This window comes from Colobus angolensis, unplaced genomic scaffold (genome assembly GCF_000951035.1).
Source record: "Colobus angolensis palliatus isolate OR3802 unplaced genomic scaffold, Cang.pa_1.0 Scaffold316, whole genome shotgun sequence".
Classification (NCBI taxonomy): Eukaryota; Metazoa; Chordata; class Mammalia; order Primates; family Cercopithecidae; genus Colobus; species Colobus angolensis.
In genome coordinates, this window is record NW_012116444.1 from 1,675,019 (window position 1) to 1,701,673 (window position 26,655).

Sequence of the window (26,655 nt, forward strand, 5' to 3'; positions counted from 1 at the left end):
TTTTTTTCTCCCCACTGTCTTCTCTTCTTTTTGTCTTTGTGGACTTAACATCCTTTTTATTCCTTCACTGACATTTTGATGTGTTTTAGGAGAGAGAAAAAACATACTTGTGGTTAAATCTGCCTTGTTTGTAAGTGGAAGTCTGGGAACTTGGTGCAATGTTTTGTCCTGTTGGTTTCAACCAAAGTGTTTTAGCCAGACCAAATAATTTGAATCTGAAATTTGTCAATTTTTATTACTGATTTCTTATACCTTAACTGCAGATTTGATAAATATGGGCATCTCTGTTTTTTGTTTTTTAAAGGAATGTATATGCATATATATTTTTCTGATTTTAACAGTGATACAAGTTCAAATACACAATTTAGTAACTACAGGAAAATATAAACTGGCTATAATTACCATTAACATTTTGTTGTATTTTCGTCAGTCCTTCTGTGTTTCTGTTTATCCACATTGTTTTAAATATCTGAAAGTTGAGTTCATTATAACTTTTTTAAAGTTTATTTAACAAATCCTTATATAGTGCTTATTATGTGCCAGACACTGTTTTAAGCACATTCTAACTCATTTAGTAAGTGATATATAGTTTTTGTTCTGCTTTTGTTCTCTTGACATTTTATGAGCTTGTCCCCATATTGTTAATTACTCTTTAAAAAAATATGGCTACATAGTGTTGTGTAATTTAGATACTGTGATTTTTTCCCCCCCATTTACTTTCTTTCTTTCTTTTGTTTTTGAGAGTCTCGCTCTGTCACAAGGCTGGAGTGCAGTGTAGTGGTGCGACCTTGGCTCACTGCAACCTCTGACTCCCTGGTTCAAGCAATTCTCCTGCCTCAGCCTCCCGAGTAGCTGGAATTACAGGCTTGCGCCACCACGCCCAGCTAATTTTTGTGTTTTTAATAGAGACGGGGTTTCACCATGTTGGCCAGGATGGTCTCGATCTCCTGACCTCGTGATCCGCCTGCCTCAGCCTCCCAAAGTGCTGGGATTACAGGTGTGAGCCACCACGCCCAACCTTTTCTCCCATTTTCTAGTTGTATGATATTTTGATCCTTCCTTCCATCCTTCTTTGGTTTTCTTTCTCTGCTGTTGCACGTAAGTATTTCAGTACATCTCTGAATCTGTTATTAGGATGAATTCTTAGAAGTAGAATTACTGAATCAATGTGTATAAACATATTTAAGGCAGTTTTTGATACAGGTTCCGAAATTGTAATTTAGAAAAAATTACAGTGTTTATACTGCTAGTCAGGGTGGTCATTTAATCAATACTCTTTATATAGTTATTAATTAACTGTGAATATATCAGTTTTTCCAGTTCTTGTTTTCCTGTAGTTCATTCAGCAGTTCTTGAGTATCTTGCTGCATTCCAGCACTATGGTAGGCTCTGGATATGCATAGTTCAACCAAGAGCTCTGACTTCTGGGGTCTTCAGACCCTCTGAAATTCTACCTTAATTTTGTGTGAATGTGCATTTTCAGGGGGTGGGCAAGGGAGAGATCACTTTCATTGGATTCTCAAAGGGGTGTGAGGCCCAAGGAAACTTAAGAACACTTTCTGTGAATATATTGGCACTTTCAATCCTTTTTGTCTTTTTTTGGAGGAAGGGTCTCCCTGTTGCCCAGGTTGGAGTGCAGTGGTCCCATCACAGCTTACTGCAGCCGCAACCTCCCTGGGCTCAGCCTCCTGAGTAACTGGAACTATAGGCACATACTACCATGCCTGGCTAATTGTTCTGGTTTTTGTAAAGATGAGGTTTTGTCATGTTGCTCAGGCTGGTCTCGAACTCCTGGGCTCAAGGAATCAGTCTGCCTTGGGCCTCCCAAAGTGCTGAGATTCCAGGTGTGAGCCACCGCGCTTGGCCTAATGCTTTTAATTCTTAACTCTGGGAAGGAGATAGCATAGATGCTATCTCTGTTAAGGGAACTGAGAGGTTCATGGAAGTTAAGTAACTTGCTTTTTATTCACATAGCTACTGGATACTAGAGCTCAGAATAAACCTCACCTTTCTGCCTATTTCTCTATAAAATTTTTGTTGTTGTTTTTGTTTTTGTTTTTGTTTTTGTTTTTTTTTTGAGATGGAGTCTCGCTGTGTTGCCCAGGCTGGAGTGCAGTGGCGCGGTCTCGGCTCACTGCAAGCTCTGCCTCCCGGGTTCATGCCATTCTCCTGCCCCAGCCTCCCGAGTAGCTGGGACTACAGGTGCCCGCCACCACGCCCAGCTAATTTTTTGTATTTTTTTTTCAGTAGAGACTAGAGATGGGGTTTCACTGTGTTAGCCAGGATGGTCTCGATCTCCTGACCTCCTGATCCGCCTGCCTCGGCCTCCCAAAGTGCTGGGATTACAGGCGTGAGCCACCGCGCCCGGCCTCTATAAATTTTTATATTGATTTCTTTGATGAGAGACTTTGCCAAGTGCTGCTGAATTAGAGGTAGACTGTTTCTCGTTTTCCAAACGTAATATTATCAAAAGAGAAAGTAAACGAAGTATGGCATACTGTGTTCTTAGAGAACTCACGAATAATTACCACTTTCTTTTCGCAGTGCTTTCACTGCCTATTCAATTATTAGCGTGGAGTTTTATTGGTGATTGATGGTAGATTATTGGTGCGTAGTGTCCAGAATCTACCTAACCTTGCTTTCTGTTTGAAAAATGAGGTTAACATTTGCCACTTTACTACTTTGGTTTTTTTCCCTCGTAAAAACTATTTACGTTAGTAAAATCTTAACTACATCTTTTTCAGAATTCATGGATGTATGTTTCATCTTCGAAAGATACAGCCTATTGTAATTTTAAAGCACTGATTTATGCTGGTAGATTTTTCATATTGTTTTCCAGATATATAGAGTGCTGAATAATAATTTGGCATATTCATACACATTGCATTAGTTATCTTCAAATTGGCTCCCTCCTGAGGGAAATGCTGTTTCAGTTGGGCAGCCAGAGTCTTCCAGTTATTTGTGATGCTTGTATTTGTCCACTTGCCTGGAAGAGGAATTTCGTTAAAATGTGACCAACCAGCACCCTTTTTATATAGCCTGTCATAGTAATAGATTTTCCCTTTTAACACGCTTTGTTTCTAGACTTTACATGAGTTAAAGATATTCTTCAAGACCTGTTTATCAATCTTTCTCAGAGACTCTATGAGTTCAAAAATTTCATTTGTTCATAAATTGGCATTTTCTCCTTCTGTACAAACATACACACTATTCATACACAGATGCATGTATAGGTACATACCCTAATATACCTAGTGATTTCCTTTGCCAAATAAATGGAAAATTATGCTCTTAAAATTTTTGGTTTATTTGTTTAGTGCCTAGTCTGTGCAGGGTACTGAAGCAGGCATGGCTGGAGATAAAAAGGATATAATCAGTTATGGACAAAGCACTCAAGACCTAATGGTGTTTTTGAGGAGCAAGATACTGGTATGAGGTAGAAAATGGTACAGGCCTACATACCATAAGGGAGGTATGGGAGTGGGTATGAGAAGTATGGGGAGTGGGGAATCGGACTCCTTTGTGGAGGAAAGAGTTGGGGGATGGGGAGGATTTTGTACTGGACATTTTAGGTAGAGTTAACAGCATGAGCAGAAAAGTTCAGAGGCCAAGAGAGCACAAGGTATGTGGGAATTGAGTTTGGCTTGAGCATAGAGGCAGATATATCAGTTGGGAAACAGAAGAGTTGGAGTAAAGTTCAGACTCTGAGGAATCTTTTAAAAGCTTTATACAGATAGGGCAGGCGCGATGGCTCACGCCTGTAATCCCAGCACTTTGGGAGGCTGAGGCGGGCGGATCACCTAAGGTTAGGAGTTCAAGACCAACCTACCAACATGGCGAAATCCCGTTTCTACTAAAAATACAAAAAATTAGCCGGTCCTGGTGGCATGTGCCCGTAATCCCAGCTATTCGGGAGGCTGAGGCGGGAGAATCACTTGAACCTGGGAGGTGGAAGTTGCAGTGAGCCGAGATCACGCCATTGCACTCCAGTCTGGGCAACAAGAGCGAAACTCTGTCTCAAAAAAAAAAAAGCTTTATACAGATAAATGCCATACTGTATATATTTCAGAGCTTCCTACTTAAATCTACCACATTGTTAATGACCATTATTAATGAATGTTTGTTTCTAACGGCAAGAAATTCAATGGCTTTGCAGAGGTAGCTGTGAGGTCCCCTACTGCCACTGTGGCCGTTTGTTGTCCCTTAAGCCTGGACCTTCCTTTGGTTCTGAATATCCCTTCTGTAGCTGCAGTTGCCTGCTGCCTTTTGTTCATTATCACACTCCATGGAGATCCCATTTGGGGACCTCTTGCTGCCAGTTTTTCTAGTTTCTGCTATAGAAACCCTTTGAAGCAATCTCATTTTTTAACCCTCTGTTGCTTCATTGCTTAGCCTCAGGGTTTTTTATTTTTTTGCCATCATGAAAATCCTAAATTCCTTGCTGCCTAGGAGGGCTTGGGCAGAAAGAAAATCTAAATGGGAGTCGTTGTTGGAGACAAATTAGTTTTCTTCCCATACTTTGAGGATGCCATTTCCCTGACATTCTTCCATGGGACTTCAGTGTTTACTGCCATCTTTGGTGTTGTAGTTTTGAGATACCCACTCTAGGTTGGTCTATAATGTGGGAAGCTATTATCTCTGTTAAGGATTGGGGAGATATATTGCTGAGTGTCTTGAGTTATAAATGAGGTTGCTATTTCTTTGAGCCACTAAATGATGTAGCTACAATTTATGTTTAAGAACTTTTGATCAACAAAAAGTTTAATAATGTTTCTTTAGAGAAATTGCATTGTGTATTTCAAATAACCAATATTATAGTACAAATATAGTATAGAACTTAAAAACAAACTCGTGCTTTCTTTTTTGTTCTTATTCAGAATGATTTCTTAATTTTCTTTCTGATTGCTTAATATACCAAAACAACTTCTTTTGATTGACATGTTGAGTATTTGTAGGTTTTTTGGATTTTCTTTTGTTTTATTAGAAACATAGGTACATTTTTGAAATACTAAATTTACTAAGTTAGAAACCATCTGAATAGAATTATAGTAGTAGTATTTTTGAAAGCAGTCAACGGTGGAAAATGACTCATCTTTAGGGGACTTTAAGGCAATTTATAAACAGTGATGCTTGCTGAATAGAGGTTTTTTTTTTTTTTTTGAGACGGAGTCTCGCTCTGTCTGTCACCCAGGCTGGAGTGCAGTGGCCAGATCTCAGCTCACTGCAAGCTCCGCCTCCCGGGTTTATGCCATTCTCCTGCCTCAGCCTCCCGAGCAGCCGGGACTACAGGCGCCCACCACTTTGCCCGGCTAGTTTTTTGTATTTTTTTTAGTAGAGACGGGGTTTCACCGTGTTAGCCAGGATGGTCTCGATCTCCTGACCTCGTGATCCGCCCGTCTCGGCCTCCCAAAGTGCTGGGATTACAGGCTTGAGCCACCGCGCCCGGCCTTAGAGGTTGCTTTTTAATCTTCCTACTTATGAGTAGTCACTGGGTGTTTTCGTAGAATCTGTGACTTCTAGTAACTTGTCTTTCCAAGAATGTTAAAATCAATGTTTATCTCAGAGAGATCTTATAGCTAGAAATGGTTATCTCTGTTTATGATCATATTCTTGAGCTTTTGTATATACTAAATACAAACTTTGTTATGTTTAAGCTTTTTTGTTTTTAAAATCAATTTATTTTAAAGTTACTTTATAAATTTTCTTGTATAATTTTCTTTATATAAAGGGGTAATTTCTTCACTTAGTAAGGTAATGTTTGAAAATAAAGATGATTGAAATTTTTTCATTATAAAAAGTCGTAAAGATACACAAAAAAAGGGAGGAATAGTGCACTGAACCCCCACATATTTGTCACTCAGATATCAACTATTGTGAATAGAAGTTTTAACTTTAGAAAATGTTGGCTTTTTTCTTGTTTTTTATGTATCTATTTTGGAAACTAGTGGGGCTAATTTGCAATTTTTATTTTATGCAGATGATGTGATGCCAGCCACTTACTGTGAAATTGATTTAGATAAAGAAAAGAGAGATGCATTTGTATATGCCATAAAAAATCACTACTGGTACCAGATGTACATAGATGATTTACCAATATGGGGTAAGTATTGTATGTTGTATTTAAGATTTGGGAAAATTTGCATAATCAGAATTTATGTAAAGACTCTGTTAAGGTGATTGTATACTGGATCATGATGCAAATGTGTTTTCACTGTTTTTAACAGAATGATTTTAATACCAGTTTTATGGTCCCCTGTTGAAGAATTTTTGACATTGCCATGTCTTACATGAAACTTGCCTAAAATGTAACTTTTATATAGTATAACATGTCAGATTCAAGAAAGAAAAAGTGCTTAGAACAATCTAAAAAATTCTTCTGCTTCCATTTTTTTCATATCTTATTTTAATTTGTTTTTTTAAATACAATTAAAGGGACTAATAGGATTTTGAAGTTTCATTCTGTCTTTTTCTCGTGTTGGTACTGTGGTAGTATGTTTTCTTGTTATGATAGTTTCTTGAATGGCTTATTTTGCTAGTTCCTGTGTTATTTGCCATAACTCTTCAATTTAAAAAATGTTTATGTTTTTGCTCTTGTTTATCCATATTAGTAGAGAAGAGCTATGGCATAGTTAATGCCAATTTATGAATAATCCAAAATCATTTATGTTGGACTTGATTAAATTATTTATAATGCAAAGTACAGCCTGCTGTCATGGCCAGTATGTTTGATCACATCTTTGTCTAATTGTTTCTTTCTTTTGTCTCTGGAAATCTGCTGTTATGTATAATGAATGTTTAAGATTCTTAAAATGGTTAGCAGATTACTGTTGTCATGAGCAGTAAACTCTCAGAGTCTGAACATACCAGATCAGAGTTTAATATCACACTAAAATGAAATTTATAAGACAGTTAATATCAAGATAATTATATGCATCATCATTACTGTGTTGCATGTTAATTACGTATATTTAGTAAGCATTTCATGTAAATGACTGCAGTTACTATTATGGTAACACAGACATTTCTCTGATCAGCTCTGACAGTGATAGGAAGATGTTCTGAATATTCACTAGATTTTTCTGAGCCTATAGTTCAGGGAATCCCATTGATTTGGGCTTCCTTCATTTTTGAGAGAACAGGTTTCTTCCCTGTTGTTTTCCCTTGTTTACAGGTTTGTGCAGTGATGCCATCATAGCTTATTGTAGCCTTGAACTCTTGGGCTTAAGTGATCCTTGTCCCTCGGTCTCCTGAGCAGCTGGGACTACAAGTGCACACCACCACGCCTGGCTCTGTGTGTGTGTGTGTGTGTGTGTGTGTGTGTGTTTGTAGAGACAAGGTGTCTTGCTTTATTACCTAAACTAATCTCGAACTTCTGGCTTCAAGCAATCCTCTTGCCTCAGCCTCCTAAAGTTCTGGGATTATAAGCATAAGCCATCATGCTTTAGATTTTTTCAGTCATAACTGTGGGGCTTGTTAGCAACAGTGGCAACTGCTTTCCTGTGTTAAATTTATTATAGCCCTGGGATTTTAGAATATTCCCTGTTTGGGGAAATACTTTTGGATGTCCTTGAATGTCTGAACCATGGGGAATCCTTGTCAGAAAAAAAAAAAAAAAAAAAACTTTGTATCTGACTTTTCATGGAGTAAAGGTTTCAGAGTCTTTTAAAAGCCTCTTAGAGAGTAGCTTCTTACTTGATATAATTATGTCTTTACCCCCAAAGTCTGGTTTTCAGAGTAGATAGGTAAATAAACCTTTATGAAATTCATTGTTGTCTGGGCGCAGTGGCTCATGCCTGTAATCCCAGCACTTTGGGAGGTCAAGGCGGGTGGATCACTTGGGGCCAGGAGTTCGAGACCACCATGGCCAGCCTGGCGAAACCCTGTCTCTACTAAAAATACAAAAAATTTAGCTGTGCATGGTGGTGCACACCGATAGTCCCAGCTACTTGGGAGGCCAAGGCACAAGAATTGCTTGAACCCAGCGGGTGGCGGTTGCAGTGAGCCAAGATTGCACCCTTGCATTCTATCTAGCATGGGCAACAGAGTGATACTCTGTCTCAAAAAAAATAAAATAAAATAAATAATAATTAATTATTAGAAGGATTTCATGCTGGGTGTGTTGGCTCATGTGTGTAATACTAGCACTTTGAGAAGCCAAGGCCAGGAGTTTAAGACCAGCCTGGGCAGCATAACGAGATTCGTCTCTACAAAAAATAAAACATTTACCCAGGCGTGGTGGCACTTGCCTGTAGTCCTAACTACTCTGGAGGCTGAGGTGGGAGGATTGTTTGAGCCCAGGAGTTTGAGACTGCGGTGAGGTATGATTGTGTCACTACACTCCAGCCTGAGTGACAGAGTGAGACCTTGTTTCAATAAAAAATAAAGGTAAAAGAAGGATTTCATTATCCCCCTACAGGCCCAAGCAAAACAAAAGTATACTTCTTGAATTTGTACCAGTTAGAATCACTTTGGTTAATAAATAGTATTTTATAAGAAATGATTATATTTTTCCTTAATACTTACTAAAGTGTAGGGGGAAGGCCCTAAGGAGTAACCTATAGAGCATAAAGCTATTGGGAACTGTTTAGGCTTGGGTGGGGAACATTGGACAAATAACTGGCAGTCTGAGGGCATGAGAGATGTATCCGCAGCTACCACCTATGATATTTCCCTAACATTGTGGATCTTTTTTTTTCGAATATCCCAAATTATGATTGAAGTGATAATTTTAAACTGCATCCTTATTGCCATTTATTTTCAGCTTTCCTTTTATTTTGCTGATTTCCCAGGGACAGATCCAGTAGTTGAGGTATGAAAAGGAGACATGTTAAGTTTTGGTACTATATATACATGTGTACATCTTACTGGGAGTGGGTAGATCATAGGTTATTAGAGAAAGTACTAGACTAGGGATCTGGAAACCTTGATTTTAATTTTGGTTTGACCACTAGTAGCTGGGTAACCTCGGCAGATGGTGATGTAAGCACTCCCCTGAAATTTTGAGATGTTAGGGAGTTGTATTAGTCCATTCTAACACCACTATAAAGAAGTACCTAAGACTTTGTAATTTAAAAAGGAAAGAGGTTTATTTGGCTCAAGGCTCTGCAGGCTATAATGGAAGCATAGCGGCATCTGCTCGGCTTCTGGGGAGACCTCAGGAAACTTACAATCATGGCGGAAGGTGAAGGGGAAGCCAAGAGTGGCCAGGAGTAGGAGGGAGAGAGGACGGAGGTGCCACATGCTTTTAAACATTAGATCCCAGGAGAACTCACTGTCACAATGACAGCACCAAGTAGGGGTGGTGTCAAACCATGAGAAGATGCCCCTGTGATTTAATCACCTCCCACCAGGCTCCACCTCCAGCATTGGGGATTACATTTCAGCATGAGATTTGAGTGGGGATGCAGATCCAAACCCTATCAGTAGTATACGTATATAAGGTGATAATTGTTACAATGAAAATGATACTAATGACAAAGCATGAACTTTGGGAATCAAATTAGTGTTTGGTTATGCTGAGCTGTTTATCACTTTTTCACTGTAGTATGACCATGATGTGTGTTTGCTAACAAGTTAATGAAGAGTAGAAGTCCAGTTTGCACTTTTGCCTTATTCTAACCATGAAGAATAATGGTAATATTGCTTTTTTATTAAGAAAAAAAAAACAAACATAATGAGCCTTTAGCTTCTAGGATATTTTAAATATTAAGTGGTATTACCTTGCATAAAGTGTTTTTTCTTTTTTAGGTATTGTTGGTGAGGCTGATGAAAATGGAGAAGATTACTATCTTTGGACCTACAAAAAACTTGAAATAGGTTTTAATGGAAATCGAATTGTTGATGTTAATCTAACTAGTGAAGGAAAGGTGAAACTGGTTCCGAATACTAAAATCCAGATGTCATATTCAGTAAGTATTCAAATAGTTTAATGTAGGAAGTAGTGTTTGTGACCTGATGTCAACAATTTGTGGCTTTGAGCTTTAGTAAATGAATATATAGCTTGAAATGGGATGCAACAGAATATTATTAAAACTATATTTTCTCAGTGTATCTAAGTAAGCCTCCTAAAAGCAAATTGAGGATTTGCTTCAGGTCTGTAGTATTAGATACCAGTTATGCCTTTGCAGGACCTAAACCTTTTGGTACAGCCAAGTTTACTGTTGTAACTGGGTAATTAGACTAACCCAGTCATGTATTTTTATGGTTATGTTTTTAGATTGCAGTACTTCTTGTTGTTTCCCTTTCCTTTTTAATGTTGCAGATAGAAGTGATGCTGTATTGAAAGTTGCTGGATAGATACAGTTTAACATGGCTTGCTCTGTCAGTTGAAATAATATACTCCTGCACAGTGAGAGCTTGTCAGAGCCTTTTAGCAACTGTCAGGCTATTTCTGTTCTCTTAGGCTTAAAAATAGTGGAAATGAGAGAGAAATTCAGTGTAGATAGACTTTCTGCCAGTGATTGCCTCGTAACTGGAATGAGTCCATTGCTAGTAGTCAATTTTGAAAGTTTTTCAAGCTTTGTGCATATGTACCTGATGCAAATAATCCTTGTATAACTGAACTTAATGAAGAAATTTTATAGTTGTAATTAAAGTAATGCAGTCTAAAAATAAAGATGTACAGAATTTTTTTTTTTTTTATTCATTCATATATTTATTGAGCAGCTAAGGAGATACAAAGGTGATCCAGAACATGGTCAGGGGTGAGGCAAATGCACAAGTAATAGAAAGCAAAGGGCAAGGTTCACTGAATCACAGCAGTCAGAAGAAAGTGCTTTAGGGAACCAAGAGTGAGATTGTTTCCAGCCTGAAGAGGCATCCATGGCAAATCAGAAAAGGGGATTGAGATTAAAATAGAAGACTTCAGTCTGGATTGTTGATGATACTCAGTATGGACTATATTTGTTTCTCCTTTTCCTTTCTCCCCATCTTTGGGCTTAATTTACCAGTAATGCTCAGGACTGTTCAATGCACTTTTTCTATACTTGCATGCATTTTTGCTTTAATGTCTTCTACAGAACTAGGTCCTTTTGGTGTTTTAGGAGTTTTTTTTTTCCTGTTTTTGAAGGATTTTTGTCCTTTTGATCTTGGTGTTGATGATTTTGAGTCTTTTCCATTCTGATTTGACTTTTGTGCATTTTTGGCTGGATTGTCTCATGTAGATTTCTTCACTGGTGCTTTTTCTTCAGTTTCCCCATCATCAAAATCAGTATCATCAGCAGCAGCAGCAAATTTTACTTTTTTCTGTAGAACCTTGCTACCACCTCCAGGGACAGATCGCTTTCCAGATATCCTTAAGAGTTTCACCTCCTCTTCTTCATCTTCTGACTCTGCATCTTCCTCCACAGCTACTAAGTGCTGTCCACTAATATGCACTGGCCCTGAACCACACTTCAACCATAAGAGCACTGGTGGTGTGATTTCAAAGCTCCCAACGGAAACCGTTGGCAGTACAGACATTTTCAAAGTCGCCAGTGTTACTTTAATTGGACTGCCTTTGAATTCATTGCCTCTGCTTCAACAATGTGCAGTCCTTTGCACCAGCCCCTAAACTGACTGTTCTTAAAGATAATTGATGCTCATTTTCATCATTATCCACCTTAAAGTGATAATCTTTGTTGGCCTTTAGTTCACAACCGAAAAAATAGTTTTGGGGCCTCAGGGACACATGTCTGTGTCCATCGAATCTTCCATGGGGTGGCAGCACACAGGTAGGAGAGAAGGCCTACAGAGATAAATGACTTCTGCTCAAGAGAACAGCTGCGCAGGACAGAATCACACCAGGCAGATGTACAGATTCTTATTTTAATTGATTTAGACACTTGTGATATGAGCTTATACTAATTCAGTTCATGTCACATTTATCAGGTTATAATATGTAAGTCAACGAAAATAAACAGTCCTTGAGAACTGAAATGACCCCTCTAAGGAAAGTTGTTAAGTTTTGTCAATAAACAGAAAAGTTGATTAGTTTTATCATAACTGTTTCCATTTCTCATGTTGTAAGTAACTTTCCTCCATTTCTCTAGTGAATTTTAATTCTAGGTGTGTGTAAATAGTTCTGTATTTTGCTCAGAGTTTTGTCATCAGATTATTAATTTGTTCACTGGCCTTTATTTTCAAATGAAAATTTTTTTTCAGGTAAAATGGAAAAAGTCAGATGTAAAATTTGAAGATCGATTTGACAAATACCTTGATCCGTCCTTTTTCCAACATCGGGTAGGTAAATAGTGTAATTTAAGACATTGAATATGTGCACCAATTCGTTTAACAGACATTGAGCATCTGTCATTTGCAGGGCACTGTGTTGAGGACGGTGGATTAAAAGATAAGGTAATAGTGATTTAAAGCATGAGCTTGAAATCATAAGGGTGATAGGGAGTTTTAGAGGAGCAATCAAAAACTTCCTTCTTTGTGCTTGTGGTTTAAACCAATTAAGAGATATACAGAGAAGAATATAACATATGGGAAGCCAAAATATCACTAATAAGGTGAATATTAGGTGACTGCGTTGCAGAATGGATAGCGCATTGAACTTCTAATAGGGTGAATAGTGGAGTATGTGGCTTATATCTGTGATCAAGTGGGCTTCTTACTACTGAAACTCAGAATTAGACTTAACACACTCAGAGTATATTGTAGGCTTCCCTACATAGGTACTTGCCCTTATACAACTTACGGTGTGAGAAAGAACAGAATGTGTGCATCAGAAGGAGGTAATGAGAGAGTGGATTGAGATCAGGAATTTCTGCTTATGGAAATCCATCCATGTAGAAAGAAACATCAGGAATGGGAAGAAATGCCCCCCCACCACTTCTTCCAGCCCCCACTGACAGATACTCGCTGAATTTTAGTTCATGAAGCCAGTGACATTAGTGTTGGTTTTGTACAGGTAGTTTTGATTCTTTATAGCAAAAATCACACTTTGTTTTGGTGGTTTCCTCCTCAAGGATGGAGATAAAAAGACAAGGCATAAGAGGATATATCTGTTCTTCTGACTTTCTTCCTGAATTGCTGCTTCTTTCTTTTGATCTAATCTTTTGGACTAGAATTTTAAAGTTTATTAATCACCTATTTTTGAGATGGTCCATAAGTTTTTGTTGTCTCAGATTTACATATTACAGTTAGGTTCCATTCTTAGACTCTACTGGAACCTATCACTATTTCTGATCTTCCTCAGAGTTCAAAGATTTTAACAACTAAGCTATTTGGGATTTAGTCTTTTTGAGACAGAGTCTTGCTCTGTCCCCTGGGTTGGAGTGCAGTGGCATGATCTCATCTCACTGCAACATCGGCCTCCTGGGTTCAAGCGATTCTCCTACCTCAGCCTCCTGAGTAGCTGGGATTACAGGCACGCACTACCATGCCTGGCTAATTTTTGTATTTTTTTAGTAGAGATGGGGTTTCACCGTGTTGGTCAGGCTGGTCTTGAGCTCCTGACCTCAAGTGATCCACCTGCCTTGGCCTCCCAAAGTGCTGAGATTACAGGCGTGAGCCACTGCGTCCTGCCTGGACTGTTTTTACTGAAGGATTTAGCATACTACTCTTGGAGCTAAAATTTTCTCCCCTACCTCAATCCCCATCTCAACTCCATCTGCTATGTGTTCTCCTCAAGTATAATACTCAGGCAATCCTGAGGGTATGGATGCAGATAATTTCAAGATTTAGATAACTTTTGAGGATATGAAGGCTCTTAACTGGCACTCCCTACTGGAACTCTTAGGTCTGCCTTGTTTCTAGCCCCACTGGGCATTGACAACTTAGGGGAAAGACTGCCTTTTAGTATTTTCACTATAGAACAGTATACTGTATTTATTATTTCAACAAATATTAATTGAGCACCTGCTATCTGCCAAGCACTATATTAGGTAAGTAGGGATACATTAGAAAATAAAGGCAAAAGATCTATACCCTCTAGGAACTTATGTTCTAGTCGAGGAGATGTGAAATAAATAGAATAAGTAAAACACACTGTATTCAAAGAGAAGTGTGTCAAAAAAGAAAAAGTAGACAGGAGAACAAGAGTACCGGGGGTCGGGTAAGTTACAGTTTTATATTCTGTAGTCAAGGTAAGCCTCTGAAATGGACTGTTGAGCAAAAGCTTGAAGGAGTTGAAGGAAATAAAAAATGTGGGTATTTAGGGGAAAGAGTATTCCAGGCAGAGGCAACACCATTGAGAAACCTATTAAAGTGAGGATATGCTTATTGTGGTTTGAGGACCTGCAAGAAGATGAAGTCAGAGAGGTAGCAGGAGCCAGATCATCCATGGTCATTTTAAGGACTTTGGATTTTACTCTTGAATGCAAAGGGGGCAAGGGAGCACTGTAGTGTTTTCAGCAGGGGGACAACAAATCTGACTTTTGTTTTAAAAGGATCAGATTATTATGTGGGTTCAGGAAGTCAAGGGTAGAAGAAGGGAGAACAGTGGAGAGGCTGGTACAGCAATCCAGGTAAGAGATAAGGTAACTCAGATCAGGGTGGTAGCAGGGTAGGTGATGAAAAGATGTTAGATAGTGAGTGTATTTTGAAGTTAAAGCCGGAGGCATTTCCTGATTGGTAGGAAGGTGAAGAAGAGTTGAGACAAACTCTAGGGTTTTTAGTCTGAGTGGAGCTGACATCCCTGGGGCTGTATTTGGAGGAGATTTAGAGGGGAAGGTTAGGGTATGGTTTGGGACATGTTAGTTTTGGTGTGTCTGTACGATATCCAAATGGAAATATTGACCTTCAAATTGGGTATATCAGTCCTGGAGTTCAGGAGAGAGGTCTGGGCTAGGGACACAAATTTTGCAGTAATTGGCATATAGATCATATTTGTAGCTATGAGACTGAATGTAATAATTGGTAAGGAAGGGAAATGTAGGGCGAGAAGAGTACCAAGGACTAAGCCCTGGGTACAGTACTAAGAGTTTAGGAAGAACAGGGGAGTTCAGTTAAGGGCTTTGGGGGGAAAGAAAGAATGCATGGTGTTCTGAATGCCGAGAGAAGAAAGTGTATCGTGGAGGATCGAGAGATGAGTCCTGAGTTTTTGCTGATGGGTCAAGTAAGATGAGCACTGAAAAGTGACTGTTGCATTAACCTGAGTCATTGGTGAACTTGACAACAATTTTGGTATAATGATGGGGCATTCAGAATCTGAAGAGAGCTTCTGTAAGGGAGAATGGGAGGAGAGGAATTGGACACAGCAAGTATGGACTTGTGAGGAGCTTGGCTGCTAAAGGGAGCAAAGAAATGGTGCAGTAGCCAGTGTAGAAAATGGAATTAGGAGATTTTTCTTTTTCTTTTTTTTTAAGATGTAAGAAAAACATTAACTTTATATGCTGATGGGGTTCAGTGGAGGTTGCAAAACTGGCGGTGCAGTAGAAAAAGGAGAGAAATATTGCATCGTTTTCCTTAAGTAGAAGGAGAGGATATGACGTACTGTACAAGTATAGGGATTGCTTCTAATACGGTGACTAACAGCACAGGCAAAGGAGTTAGAGCTGAATTCAAACTCTGATGCTTTGCTGCATACTATTACCTTGGTTAAATGATTCGGTCCTTAAGCTTCTGTTCCCTTAAATAGTGAAGCAAGGATTATAGTACCTTGCAGAGCTGTTGGGGAATTTCACGTTGATATAAAGCACCCAGTTCAGTGTTTGGCACATAGCAGGTAAGAGGTAGTATTGTTGGTATAGTTATTTATCTCCAGTTGTGTTCTAAAATTTATGACAAATTGAGGGTGCAGCTTCAGGATTAGTGACACTAGAGGGTGCTGGCAGGCAGCAATTAGTAGGGTTAGTAAACCTCTTTGTGACATCAGGTTTCTTTATTTTTAAGAAGTATTTTCCCTGGTATAATAATTTCACAATTATACAACATCTTATACTTTTTAGAATAAAGGAATGTTATAAAATTTCAGGTTATTACTACATTATAATAGATTAGTATATATCTTAGATTAGAAAATAGCAGAGCTTTTGTTAGAAATTTCAACATTTAATGTGTGTCTAATTAGTATAGTTACTAGTAGTTATATAAAACTTTTATCTTAAAAAATTTGATAAATTGACTAAAAGAAGGTATGTGTCATTTTTCTTTCCCTTTCGAGCTTTTCTGGGTTAACATCTCAGGGTGGGAGCAAAATAAAATCTTTGGAAAATCATAGACTGCTTTTATGAACCTTAAATGATACTTTTACAATAAACTAGATTTGTATAATCTTTTTTGAGCAAACATTTCAAAAAACAATGCATTTCTTGATTCCTTTATAATTTCACTAGATTACTCAAATAAATTGTTGAATGAAGTAAGGAATAATCTTCTGAAGAGGCTGTCTCCTGTTTTTCAAGAAGAGCCGTAGAGTTTATCCTGTCCCTGAAATCTCAGGGTGGATAGTAGAGCCAGGACTGCCCTTCAGCTTCATGCACATATTCAGCACGTTAGTCCAAGTTAACATATGTCCTAATCATACACAGCAATACATATGTATGTACCTGTAGAATTTTAGAGCAGGAGGATATCTATGAAGAACTGGAATATGTAGATAAGAGGTTTCATGGAGGTGAAGGTGCTTGTGTTGGAATATAAAGACTGGGTAGAATTTGCTAAGGGGAGTAGAAATAGATTCCATTGAGAAGAAATTATGAGAAAAATGCAGAGGTGAAAGTGAGTATACTGTGCTTGTGGGTTCTTGAAGAGGAATAAGCCTTATTGGAATATAGCATATAATTGAAAGAAAAGTTGACTAGATAAGGTGAGATGGCCATATTACAGGGAGTATAGAATATTGGAGAAAATAGCTTAGATTTGATATAAGAGAAATAAGGTATACAACTCTAAGTTTTATAATAGTGGAGTAATATATGAACATGCTTTGGAAAGATTTCCTTGATAGCTTTTTACAGGATAGATAGGAAGGGGAGAGACCAACAAACAGGCCAACTAGGAGGCCATTAGTGCTATCAAGGTATGAGGTGACAGCATGGGAATGAAGCAGAATGGATGTATACAAGTCATTTTGAAAAAAAAATGCTTAATAATACTTATGAAGAATTAAGGAGAAGGAAGAGCCAGAGATAATTGTAAAATTTCAAAGCCAAATGTTAGTACCATTAGCAGAAGTTAGAGAATGAGAAACAAGTATTATATGTGAGGTGGAAGATTATGAGTGTACTTTAGGGCAGTCTGAGTCTGAAATTCCAGAAAGACATTCAAGTGGAAATTATTGTAGTTAGCAAAAACCTGAAACATGAGGGCGAAAGAAGACTAGCAATTTGGGGTGGGATGGGATGGGAGGTGGGGGAGAGAGTGTTACCATCATCATTGGAATGCTGGTTAAAAGTTCTGAGAACCTAAAGAAGTCACAGCAGAGTACTAAGACTGGAGCTTGTGGAGAAGTTCACAAAGGATGGGAGAAGCCATCATGGAAGATGAAAGAGGGGAAGCAGCAGTCAGTGAAGTAGGATGCTGTAGTGTTAGGAAAGGTCAGATGTGGCAGAGAGATCAAGGAGAGTGAGGCAGATAATTGGCTGCTGAATCTGTTTAGAAGTTCATTGCAGGCCTTTGAGAGAAATTTTGTGGGACAAAAGTGAGATTGTATTGTGTTTTGGAGGAAGTGAGGGAAGAACTGGAACATGTCTCCTTTGAAAGGTATTGACATTGAAAGGATCGGGAGGTGAGAAGATGAGAAGAATGAGGGACAAAAGATGAAGCAAACACTTCAGAAGAGAATAATAGCAATAACAATAACTTTTAGATTTTATTTAGTGTTTATGATGTGCCAGGCTTACTTTTGTTGTTTAAACTTTATGACAACCCCAGGGAGTAGACATCATTGTAGATAAGGACCTTTGGAGATTGCTGATGCTGGTGAAAGGTGGAGGGGTTGGGATGCAAAATGAGAGGAGAAGAAAACATGTCAAAATGTGGATGTGGAAAGATTGTGTCATGATGGATAGTAGAAGACAGAATTAGCTTCAAGGGAAGGCAGGAGAAAGGATGGTATTGGGGCCTTGAAGAGAGGAGAGAAATTTGGGCACTATCCCTAAAGATCTTTTGGGAATTAAAATGTAAATAAAGAAATAACTGGGCAGTGCCACAGACTTAGTTCAAATCAGATGTGCTACATTTTGACTAGTACCTTGTGATTATGAACCAGAATCTAGATGTAATATTGTAACAAATGTGTGGATAAAATCAAAGCCAAGTGCTTCAAGAACATTGAGGAACTAAAGGATGCCTCAATATTCTATGTAACATGGGTTTGGAAAGGGCTGCATAATGATGGTGATAGGGTGAGGATGAACTAACCTGGAGCAAGTGAAGCAAATCATTCAGGATGGTGACCTAAGTCCATGGCAGCCAACTATAATGGTTTAGTCTTAGTATTTTAAGGAGGTTTTTGGATTGTTCAATTAGAGAGAAGGGAACTAACATTTACTAAGCATCTAAGGTGCCATGCTTTATATATACATTATTAAACCCCACAAAACAATGACAAGATAAGTATTATCTCCTCCATTTTCCAGATGAGAAAACTGCAGTCACATAGCCAGAAATTGGCTATGTTTGACTCCAGAGCCCATGTTTTTTCCATATAATGCTGAATAGTATAGGCTCTGTGGCCAATTGTACTTTTTTTTTTTAACAATAACTTTGATTTTGAAAATTTATATAAATGGTAGCTTGTTTTCAACATACGGGAGCTTACTGTAAAGAAAGCCAATCCTCTTGGCATAATGAATACTCATCCTCAAAGTGTCTTAAATTTGGATTTTTGTCTAAAAGAATTAATTAAAGCCTTTTTTTTTTCTTTGCATTAACATCCAGTTGTCCTTGTGGAACCTATGAATTTTGGGCTGATATTGCAGGTTGGTAACATTTTATTTTCTGTTATTTTAGATTCATTGGTTTTCAATTTTCAACTCCTTCATGATGGTGATCTTCTTGGTGGGCTTAGTTTCAATGATTTTAATGAGAACATTAAGAAAAGATTACGCTCGGTACAGTAAAGAGGAAGAAATGGATGATATGGTGAGTAAACATTCACATTATATTTGTAAAAACATTTTAACTGAGTGTTAAGTTTTAAATGTTGGAAGGTAGGTCATAATTTCTTATCGGAAGTCTTGGGGCCAGATGAGTTTCCAGAATTCAAGATTTTTAGAGTTAAGAAAGATGTAAAATGCCCATTGTGCTCTGTAACCATGCCCTGTAATCAAATAATACTATTTTTTTCAGCAAAACATATGAACATTCACCCGAAGTGGGATAAATAAATAGTGTAACCTCTTGTTAGTTCAAGCCAAGTTTTGCCACCAAGTAAGAGTATGTCAAACCTAAGAAACGAACTGTTAGTTCTTAGAACTCTTTATTTCAGAATTGCATCTAGGAGGATGTAGACCTGTATTAGTAACTTTCTAATACTGTTAAATATTGCTTAAAATTCAGGGAATGGGTAGAAGGATTAATTTATGTTTAGTTTAGTGGGTTCAGAGGAAAGATTTGTTTTCTAAGTTCTTTCACTAAGAGAACAAAAAGTGTTATATGGAGTGCTAGCTAATGGATATTCCATATAGGTAAACTATCATTAAATAGGAAATTTGTCTTAAGAGACAGGCTGGAGTGTAGTGGTGTGATCATAGCTCACTGTAACTTCAAACTCAAGAGCTCAAGTGATCATGCTGCTTCAGCCTCCTGAGTAGCTAGGACTACAGGAACAAGCCCCCACCCCTGGCTATTTTTTTATTTATTGTAGAGATAATTTCACTATGCTGCCCAGGTTGGTCCTGAGCTCCTGGCCTCAAGCAATCCTCCAGCGTTGGCCTCCCAAAGTGCTGGGATTATAGGTGTGAGCCACTGTGCCTGGCTGGGGAAATAGTTTAAAATTTTAAATTTTAATATACTAGGGTATAATGTGAAGTATCAAAGGGTTGATAAAGCATTTGGTGTCTCTTAACTGTATCTGATTAGGATTCTCCCCACCACAACAGATTACCTTGAGGAACTGCTATTCCTTAGTAAATATTGTTTTAGAAGCAAGCTGTGTTAGAAACTGTTTGAGGAGCACTTGCTTACTAAGGTTGCAAAGTAAAAATTGAAATCTTTTTTAAAAAATGCTATATAGACTCTTAAATTAAAATATTCATATCGAATATTTCCCCCATATGTTTTCTTAGATTCTAGGTGCTAATGGACATTTCTGCATTCTTAGGGCATCTAGTACTGGTTTTGATACTCTTCTCTTTCGCTCTCCACCTAGCCCCTGATTGTATATGAGGTACAGCTGTGAGGTGAATGGCAAGAATAGTGTCTGAAAGTGACATTAAGAGAGTCAGTGCACTGTTCTCCCAATTTGACCATTTCTTTTTGTTACTAAACCTTTTCTTTTTCCATTATTTGAGATTCTCTGAGCACAACCAGAAGTCAGCTTCCTGAACCTCAGCATTTTAACATTGTTATTAAGGCATTGATCATTTTAAGTTTGGAATATATTTTCTCAATATTTTGAATTTCTTTAAGTAGCTATAAATTTGGAGGGAGGAAACTTACAACTGTAATCTTTACCTGTTTACTATGTTTTAGTTTGATTCTGAATGATTTGCTTTTCTCTCTATATATTTGTATGTAGGATAGAGACCTAGGAGATGAATATGGATGGAAACAGGTGCATGGAGATGTATTTAGACCATCAAGTCACCCACTGATATTTTCCTCTCTCATTGGTTCTGGATGTCAGATATTTGCTGTGTCTCTCATAGTTATTATTGTTGCAATGATAGAAGATTTATATACTGAGTAAGTGCCTACACTTTATTATGTCTTTATTCTTAAATAGTTTTAATACTGGAATCTTTTAAGTCAATCATAATTAAATCGTTACTTATTTCCTTTATCTTAAAATTTATGATAAATATAATAAATGCAGACAGACAAATAATGAACAGTAATCTGTATTTTTCTGTTACGTGGCAAAACTTACTAGCATTACTGAACATTGTGGTTTGTTATGAAGGTTATATGTTCCATTAAAGATACAAACAGAGGTTACTTTCAATTCATAGCTGTTTGACAAAGTAAATAGGCATTTTTTTTTAAAGTTGAAGATCCAATTAGAGCTTCATCAGAAGTACAAGAATTTCAGTTACTAAGTTACTTCATATTTACCTTGAGAACTGGAAAACATCAGAGTAGAAGAAAGCACTGTAAATAATAGTAAAAAGAGTGATTAAAAAGTCACGTAAGGTTAGAAAAATAATTGATGACTTCTTTAGAAAAGAACTCCTGGTTCAATATGCATCCTATCTTGACACGATTTTTGGTAATTCTTTCTTTGCAAACAAAACCATTTGTAAGAAATTCTCAATTTTAGGTCTTTGAATTATGTGAAAAAGTTATACATTCACAGAAGATCTCAGGTCCCTATTCAGTGCTCAAAGCCACAATCTCTATGAAGCAAACACATTCTGGTGCCTGGGTGGTAGCGATTATAATTCAGGCATTTCAGGTGCTGCCTCATGAAGTCCTCAATCAGAATGACACTTTTTTCTAGTTATATTTCATGCCTCTATTTTAGTTCATAATGCATTCTTTCCTCTATATGCCTGGCATTTGGTGGGCAAGCAATAAATCCTTGCTGAAAGAATGGCTCTTTAGTTGCATATTAAATATTTAACTGTATACTAAATATTTGTTTCCTCTGCTAGATAGTAAGTTCCTTGAGAGTAAAGATCAGGTCATAACTTACCTTTGAATTCTCACAGTACCTACTTAAGGAGCTTTGCATGTGGAAGGTATTCAGTCAATGCTTGTTGAACTGAAATGAATATGTATTAACCAACAAAGCTATTTCTCTCTAGTGTTGGTTGTATTTCTTTAATATAACCTTTTTAATTCATTTACCACATGAGCTTTAAAATAACCCAAATCTAAACTTCAGAGTTCTGGTGAGTAGTTCATATTTTCGGGTATAATGTGTTTCAGATAAACTGGACCCTAAATACAAGAAAACATTTCAAATCTACCAAGAAGTTATACTTTACATTAAACACTGGATTAAGTTAATCACTATCGAATTGACACTGGCTGTACTGTCACAGTCTTATGAGCCACTAGAAGATAATCTCTTCTAGAATCCAAGTTTTTGCCGCTTCCTTTTCAAAATGTTAGTGTTACAATTTGGCAACTCATTTTTTTTTTTTTTAATGCAGAAGCTCTTCTACTTAGAGACCTTCAACTTTTATAAATAAGAAACCACTCACTAATGTATAATATTAGCAAGCAAGTCATGCATTGTTATTTTAGCCTATAATTACTGTAAGTGGTTGTTCTATGTTGTGTTTATTTGAAGTGAATGTAATTCATTACTTATATAAGAACTAAAGCATTAAGGATTTATTATTATATAAAAGCAGCCAACTTACTGAGGTATCACTTTAGGTGTTTCATGCACATTTGATCCCTTAATCTTCACGTCAACCCTGTGAAGGAACTATTCTATTTCTATTCTACAGACCAGGAAACTAAAGCTCAGAGAAATAATCTGAGATCAATGAGCACCCTTTATTAGTAAAGAGTTTTAGTGAGCTGGGATTGGAACCTAGGCAATCTTATTCCAGAACTCTTTTTTTAATTTGCTATGTTACAGAAATGAAAATAGAGATAATAATAATACAAAGTGGTGAGAAAATGAAAAATTACCACACAGAATTGGAATAAATCACTTGAATAGGAATGATTCTAAAGGATAAAGAGCAGATAATGTAACGTAAAAGTTACTTTGCCTCTATGGTCACTATAGCAATCAGAGGAAAACTATTTTGAGGGTATAAGGTAGAGGATCAGTATCAATGTGGGTGCCTGTTATAGTGTGATATTGAGAAGGCATAGAATTTGAGAAGGTGAGGAGTAAGCTTGTTAGTGTTGCTGCTGCTGCAGCTACTCTGAAACTTTTCAGCAGAGAGTGGTGGTAAGGCTGTGGCAGGTGTAGGCTAAACACCTCTTCAGGTGTTCCCCTTGTCCCATCTTGGAGAGATGAATAAGGAGGACTGTTACCTCCCTCAGCAGATTTTTCAGTGTAGATAAAAATGGTTTATTTGAGGGACAGGGGGAGGGAATGCCCATAGAATATTTGTGAACAAAGAAGTGAAAGACCTATAGACTTTTTAAAAATCGTATGTCTGATTTTAATTTTTAAATTTTTACTTTTTTTTTTTTTTTGAGATGGAGTCTTGCTCTGTCATCCAGGAGAGAGTGCAGTGATGTGCTCTTGGCTTGCTGCCACCTCTGCCTCCCAGGTTCAAGCAGTTCTCCTGCCTCAGTCTCTTGAGTAGTTGGAATTACAGGCACCTGCCACCACACATGGCTAATTTTTGTATTTTTAGTTGAGGTGGGGTTTTGCCATGTTGGCCAGGCTGGTTTCAAACTCCTGACCTCATGTGATCTGCCCACCTTGGTCTTCCAAAGTGCTGGGATTACAGGTGTGAGCCACTGTGCCTGGCCTAAAAATCATTTTCAGCAGTATGAGGGAAACAGGGAAAGTCTCAGTGTTATTCCATCTAAAATAATAGTATTTAATATAGATGATACTACTATTTTATTTGTTTGCAGGCAAGAATCATAAGCAGTTGAATTAAGTTATGAAACAGATGATTCTAGTCATTTTTCTTAACAGATGAACATCCCATATTATGGGATTGGTTTACAGGGTCACAGAACAGTTTTAGTGTCAGCTTCTAGTATTTTTGCCAAATAAATGTGATATACTTGTTTAGAATATATCAAAACATTTAACTGCGGTTAAAAAAATTAGCATCAGCCAGGTATCATGTAAATGCAGTTTTAACTACAAATTCATTCACTATAGAGAATCTTTTGAGTTTTATTTGTAGTCCAGGTTGTGATATTTTTGTGTTTCTGTTAAAGTTATCTTTGAAATTAAACTAATGTTAATATAATAGACTGTATGATGTTTTCGTTAAATTGTTGGTTTTAATTTATCTTTTTTTTTTTTTTTTGCCTTTTTAGGAGGGGATCAATGCTCAGTACAGCCATATTTGTCTATGCTGCTACGTCTCCAGTGAATGGTTATTTTGGAGGAAGTCTGTATGCTAGACAAGGAGGTAAACTTAGGAATTCTCACTTCATGTTGTTTATTATAGATGCTAATATTTTACTATGAGATTTTGTTGGTTCGTTTGTTTTGAGAGAGTCTCACTCCATCTCCCAGGCTGGAGTGCAGTGGCGCAATCTCTGCTCACCGCAACCTCCACCTCCTGGGTTCAAGCGATTCTCATGCCTCAGCTTCCTGAGTAGCTTGGAATTACAGGTGTGTGCCACCATGCCCAGCTAATTTTTGTATTTTCAGTAGAGACGAGATTTCACCATGTTAGTCAGGCTGCTATGAAACTCCTGACCTCAAGTGATTCGGCCTCCCAAAGTGCCTGGTCTACTGTGAGGTATTTGAATTTAAAATGGGCAGAACAGCCGTTGTAAAATTCTTTGTTATCTCATTTCACATAATTTCTACCAAACCTATTGTGTGTTCTATCTTGCTTTTGTGGAATTCTCGCATTTTATTTCCTAAAATTATGAATAATTAGTGGATAATCTCCTTTGTGCACCATGTAATTTGCCCTGATGAACATGTAGGAGAGTGCATTTAAGTATTGATACTATTTGCTTTGAGGTGCCTGGCTCTAGATGTGCTCCATGTGATGCATCTACACAGAAAAAAAGCTTTATAGATGAATATAAAGGCATGTGTAATGGCCTGTGGGTAAAATTTCTGGACAATGGAAAGAGAATAGGAAGGAAAGTTATGTATTTCTGTTGACTGTTAGTGTTTATCAAAGGACCCTTTGCAAATATTTCTGCTATTCTTTGTCACAGTCTCTTGCTAAGAGCACTTTGTCTTAAATATCCTATTGCTCCTTTAATACTATTACCTAAAATTGATGGAACTAGTAACACAATAGTACAAGGATACTGCTCCTTGTTGTTTTTTTCTGCAATGGCATTCAGGGGTCTTTAAATTCCCTTGTATTCCCTGCAGTAGTCTGAGGTCAGAAAAGTACAAAAATTGGTAGATTTGCATATTTTAGTTTATGAATGAAGTGTTGTTAAAATACCTTAAAATTATATTTCCTTTTCCACAGCCCATCTTAAGCGGTGTCAGTATTAGGGGATCCTGCCTTCTTTTCGTAGACTGGGCACACTTATAGGTTATAGGAAATCAAAGCGTAGGATTATTTAAAATTCTCTCAGGATATCTTGGTTTACCCTTGCTTTTTTATTAATCCTCTTGACTTAATGTGACCTGTACCTTCAGTATAGATAATTATTTGGATTGACTGAGGGAGTATCATTATGGGTTCCTGACTATTTTAGGTAGATGTTCAGTCTCTAAATTTGACTTGTGGGTATGAGAAATGAGTCCTATCATAAAGGACCACATCTTAAGGAAATAAGGACGCATGAGGCAACTTTTACTTTGAATTTGACCTGGAAACTAGTTAGGCTAAAAGTTTAGTTTATGACTCTCAAAATAGTCTCCACAGCAGAAACAGATTTATTTAAAACAGGAAATTTATTTAAAGTTGGACATAAATTTGTTTTTAGTCTGATTGCAAGTTAAGAACACCCAGCCCAACTTTCCTTTACTACACTTATTCTTGAAAGCTGACAGAGTTCAGGCTCAGGTCTGGGAATATCCAGTCTTACAAAATATAATCTAAAGGTGATGTTCTGATTGGTAGTGTCCTAAGGAGATCTGATAGTGTCCTGATATTTTGTCTGATCAAGCCTCAAAAACTTTTAATGTAGAGGTCAATCCAGGGAATCAAGAATTTTTCAGAGTTATCTCAGGATTTGAACTACAGTGAAGCTCAAGGTCTTCACACTGTCCTCAGTGCACTATAGCGCTGTAGATCTAGTTTGAAGCCAGTAGTATCCAGGACCTTAGCCAGAGACTTCAAGGGTTTGGAGAGCAGTAGAAAGCACAGCAATGCAGATACTTGGGCTACTGATTGTACCCAGTGTATGGGATTATTTTTGACTGTTAGAAGGAAACGGAGAAATACAGAGTTAGATAAGGAGTTTTATTTATTTGTTTATTTTATTTTATTTTTATTTTTTGAGATGGAGTTTCACTCTTGTCTCCCAGGCTGGAGTGCAATGGCACGATCTCAGCTCACTGCAACTTCCGCCTCCTGGGTTCAGGTGATTCTCTTGCCTCAGCCTACTCAGTAGTTAGGATTACAGGCATGTGTCACCATGCCCAGCTAATTTTTGTGTTTTTAGTAGAGACAAGGTTTCACCACGTTGGCCAGGCTGGTCTCGAACTCCTGACCTCAGGTGATCCGCTCACCTCAGCCTCCCAAAGTGCTGGGTTTACAGGCATGAGCCACCACACCTGGCCACGGTTTTATTGATACATGTCTGAATCTGAGAAGATAGTGGAAAATATAGGAAAAAATGCTAGAAAGGTGTTGGAATTAAATAGAAGTAATACTTTAATTAATCACCACCTTTTTGTGTTATTCAAATGCTGAGTATCAGTTAGAAAGGAGAAGTTGTTGAAACTTACCCAGAAAAGAAATGAAACAGGAGCGAAAGCTCAGAATTAAGGAGTTTTTCTGGAGGAACGTTACGATTTTAGGTAATAATTCTGTAACAGAT

The 26,655-nt window shown here is 37.6% G+C and overlaps 1 protein-coding gene and 1 pseudogene across 1 annotated transcript in view; one reads left to right on the forward strand and one right to left on the reverse strand.

Annotated features, from left to right (window-relative positions):
• Positions 1–26,655, forward strand: part of TM9SF3 (transmembrane 9 superfamily member 3) — a 71,071-nt gene that overhangs the window by 15,410 nt on the left and 29,006 nt on the right. The window contains exons 3-8 of the mRNA XM_011951205.1: positions 5,978–6,100; positions 9,748–9,908; positions 12,142–12,219; positions 18,880–19,011; positions 20,609–20,775; positions 24,004–24,098. Coding sequence (XP_011806595.1) covers positions 5,978–6,100; positions 9,748–9,908; positions 12,142–12,219; positions 18,880–19,011; positions 20,609–20,775; positions 24,004–24,098 — 756 coding nt within the window. The remainder of the gene's footprint in view (positions 1–5,977; positions 6,101–9,747; positions 9,909–12,141; positions 12,220–18,879; positions 19,012–20,608; positions 20,776–24,003; positions 24,099–26,655) is intronic.
• On the reverse strand, positions 10,966–11,694 carry LOC105518298 (annotated as a pseudogene).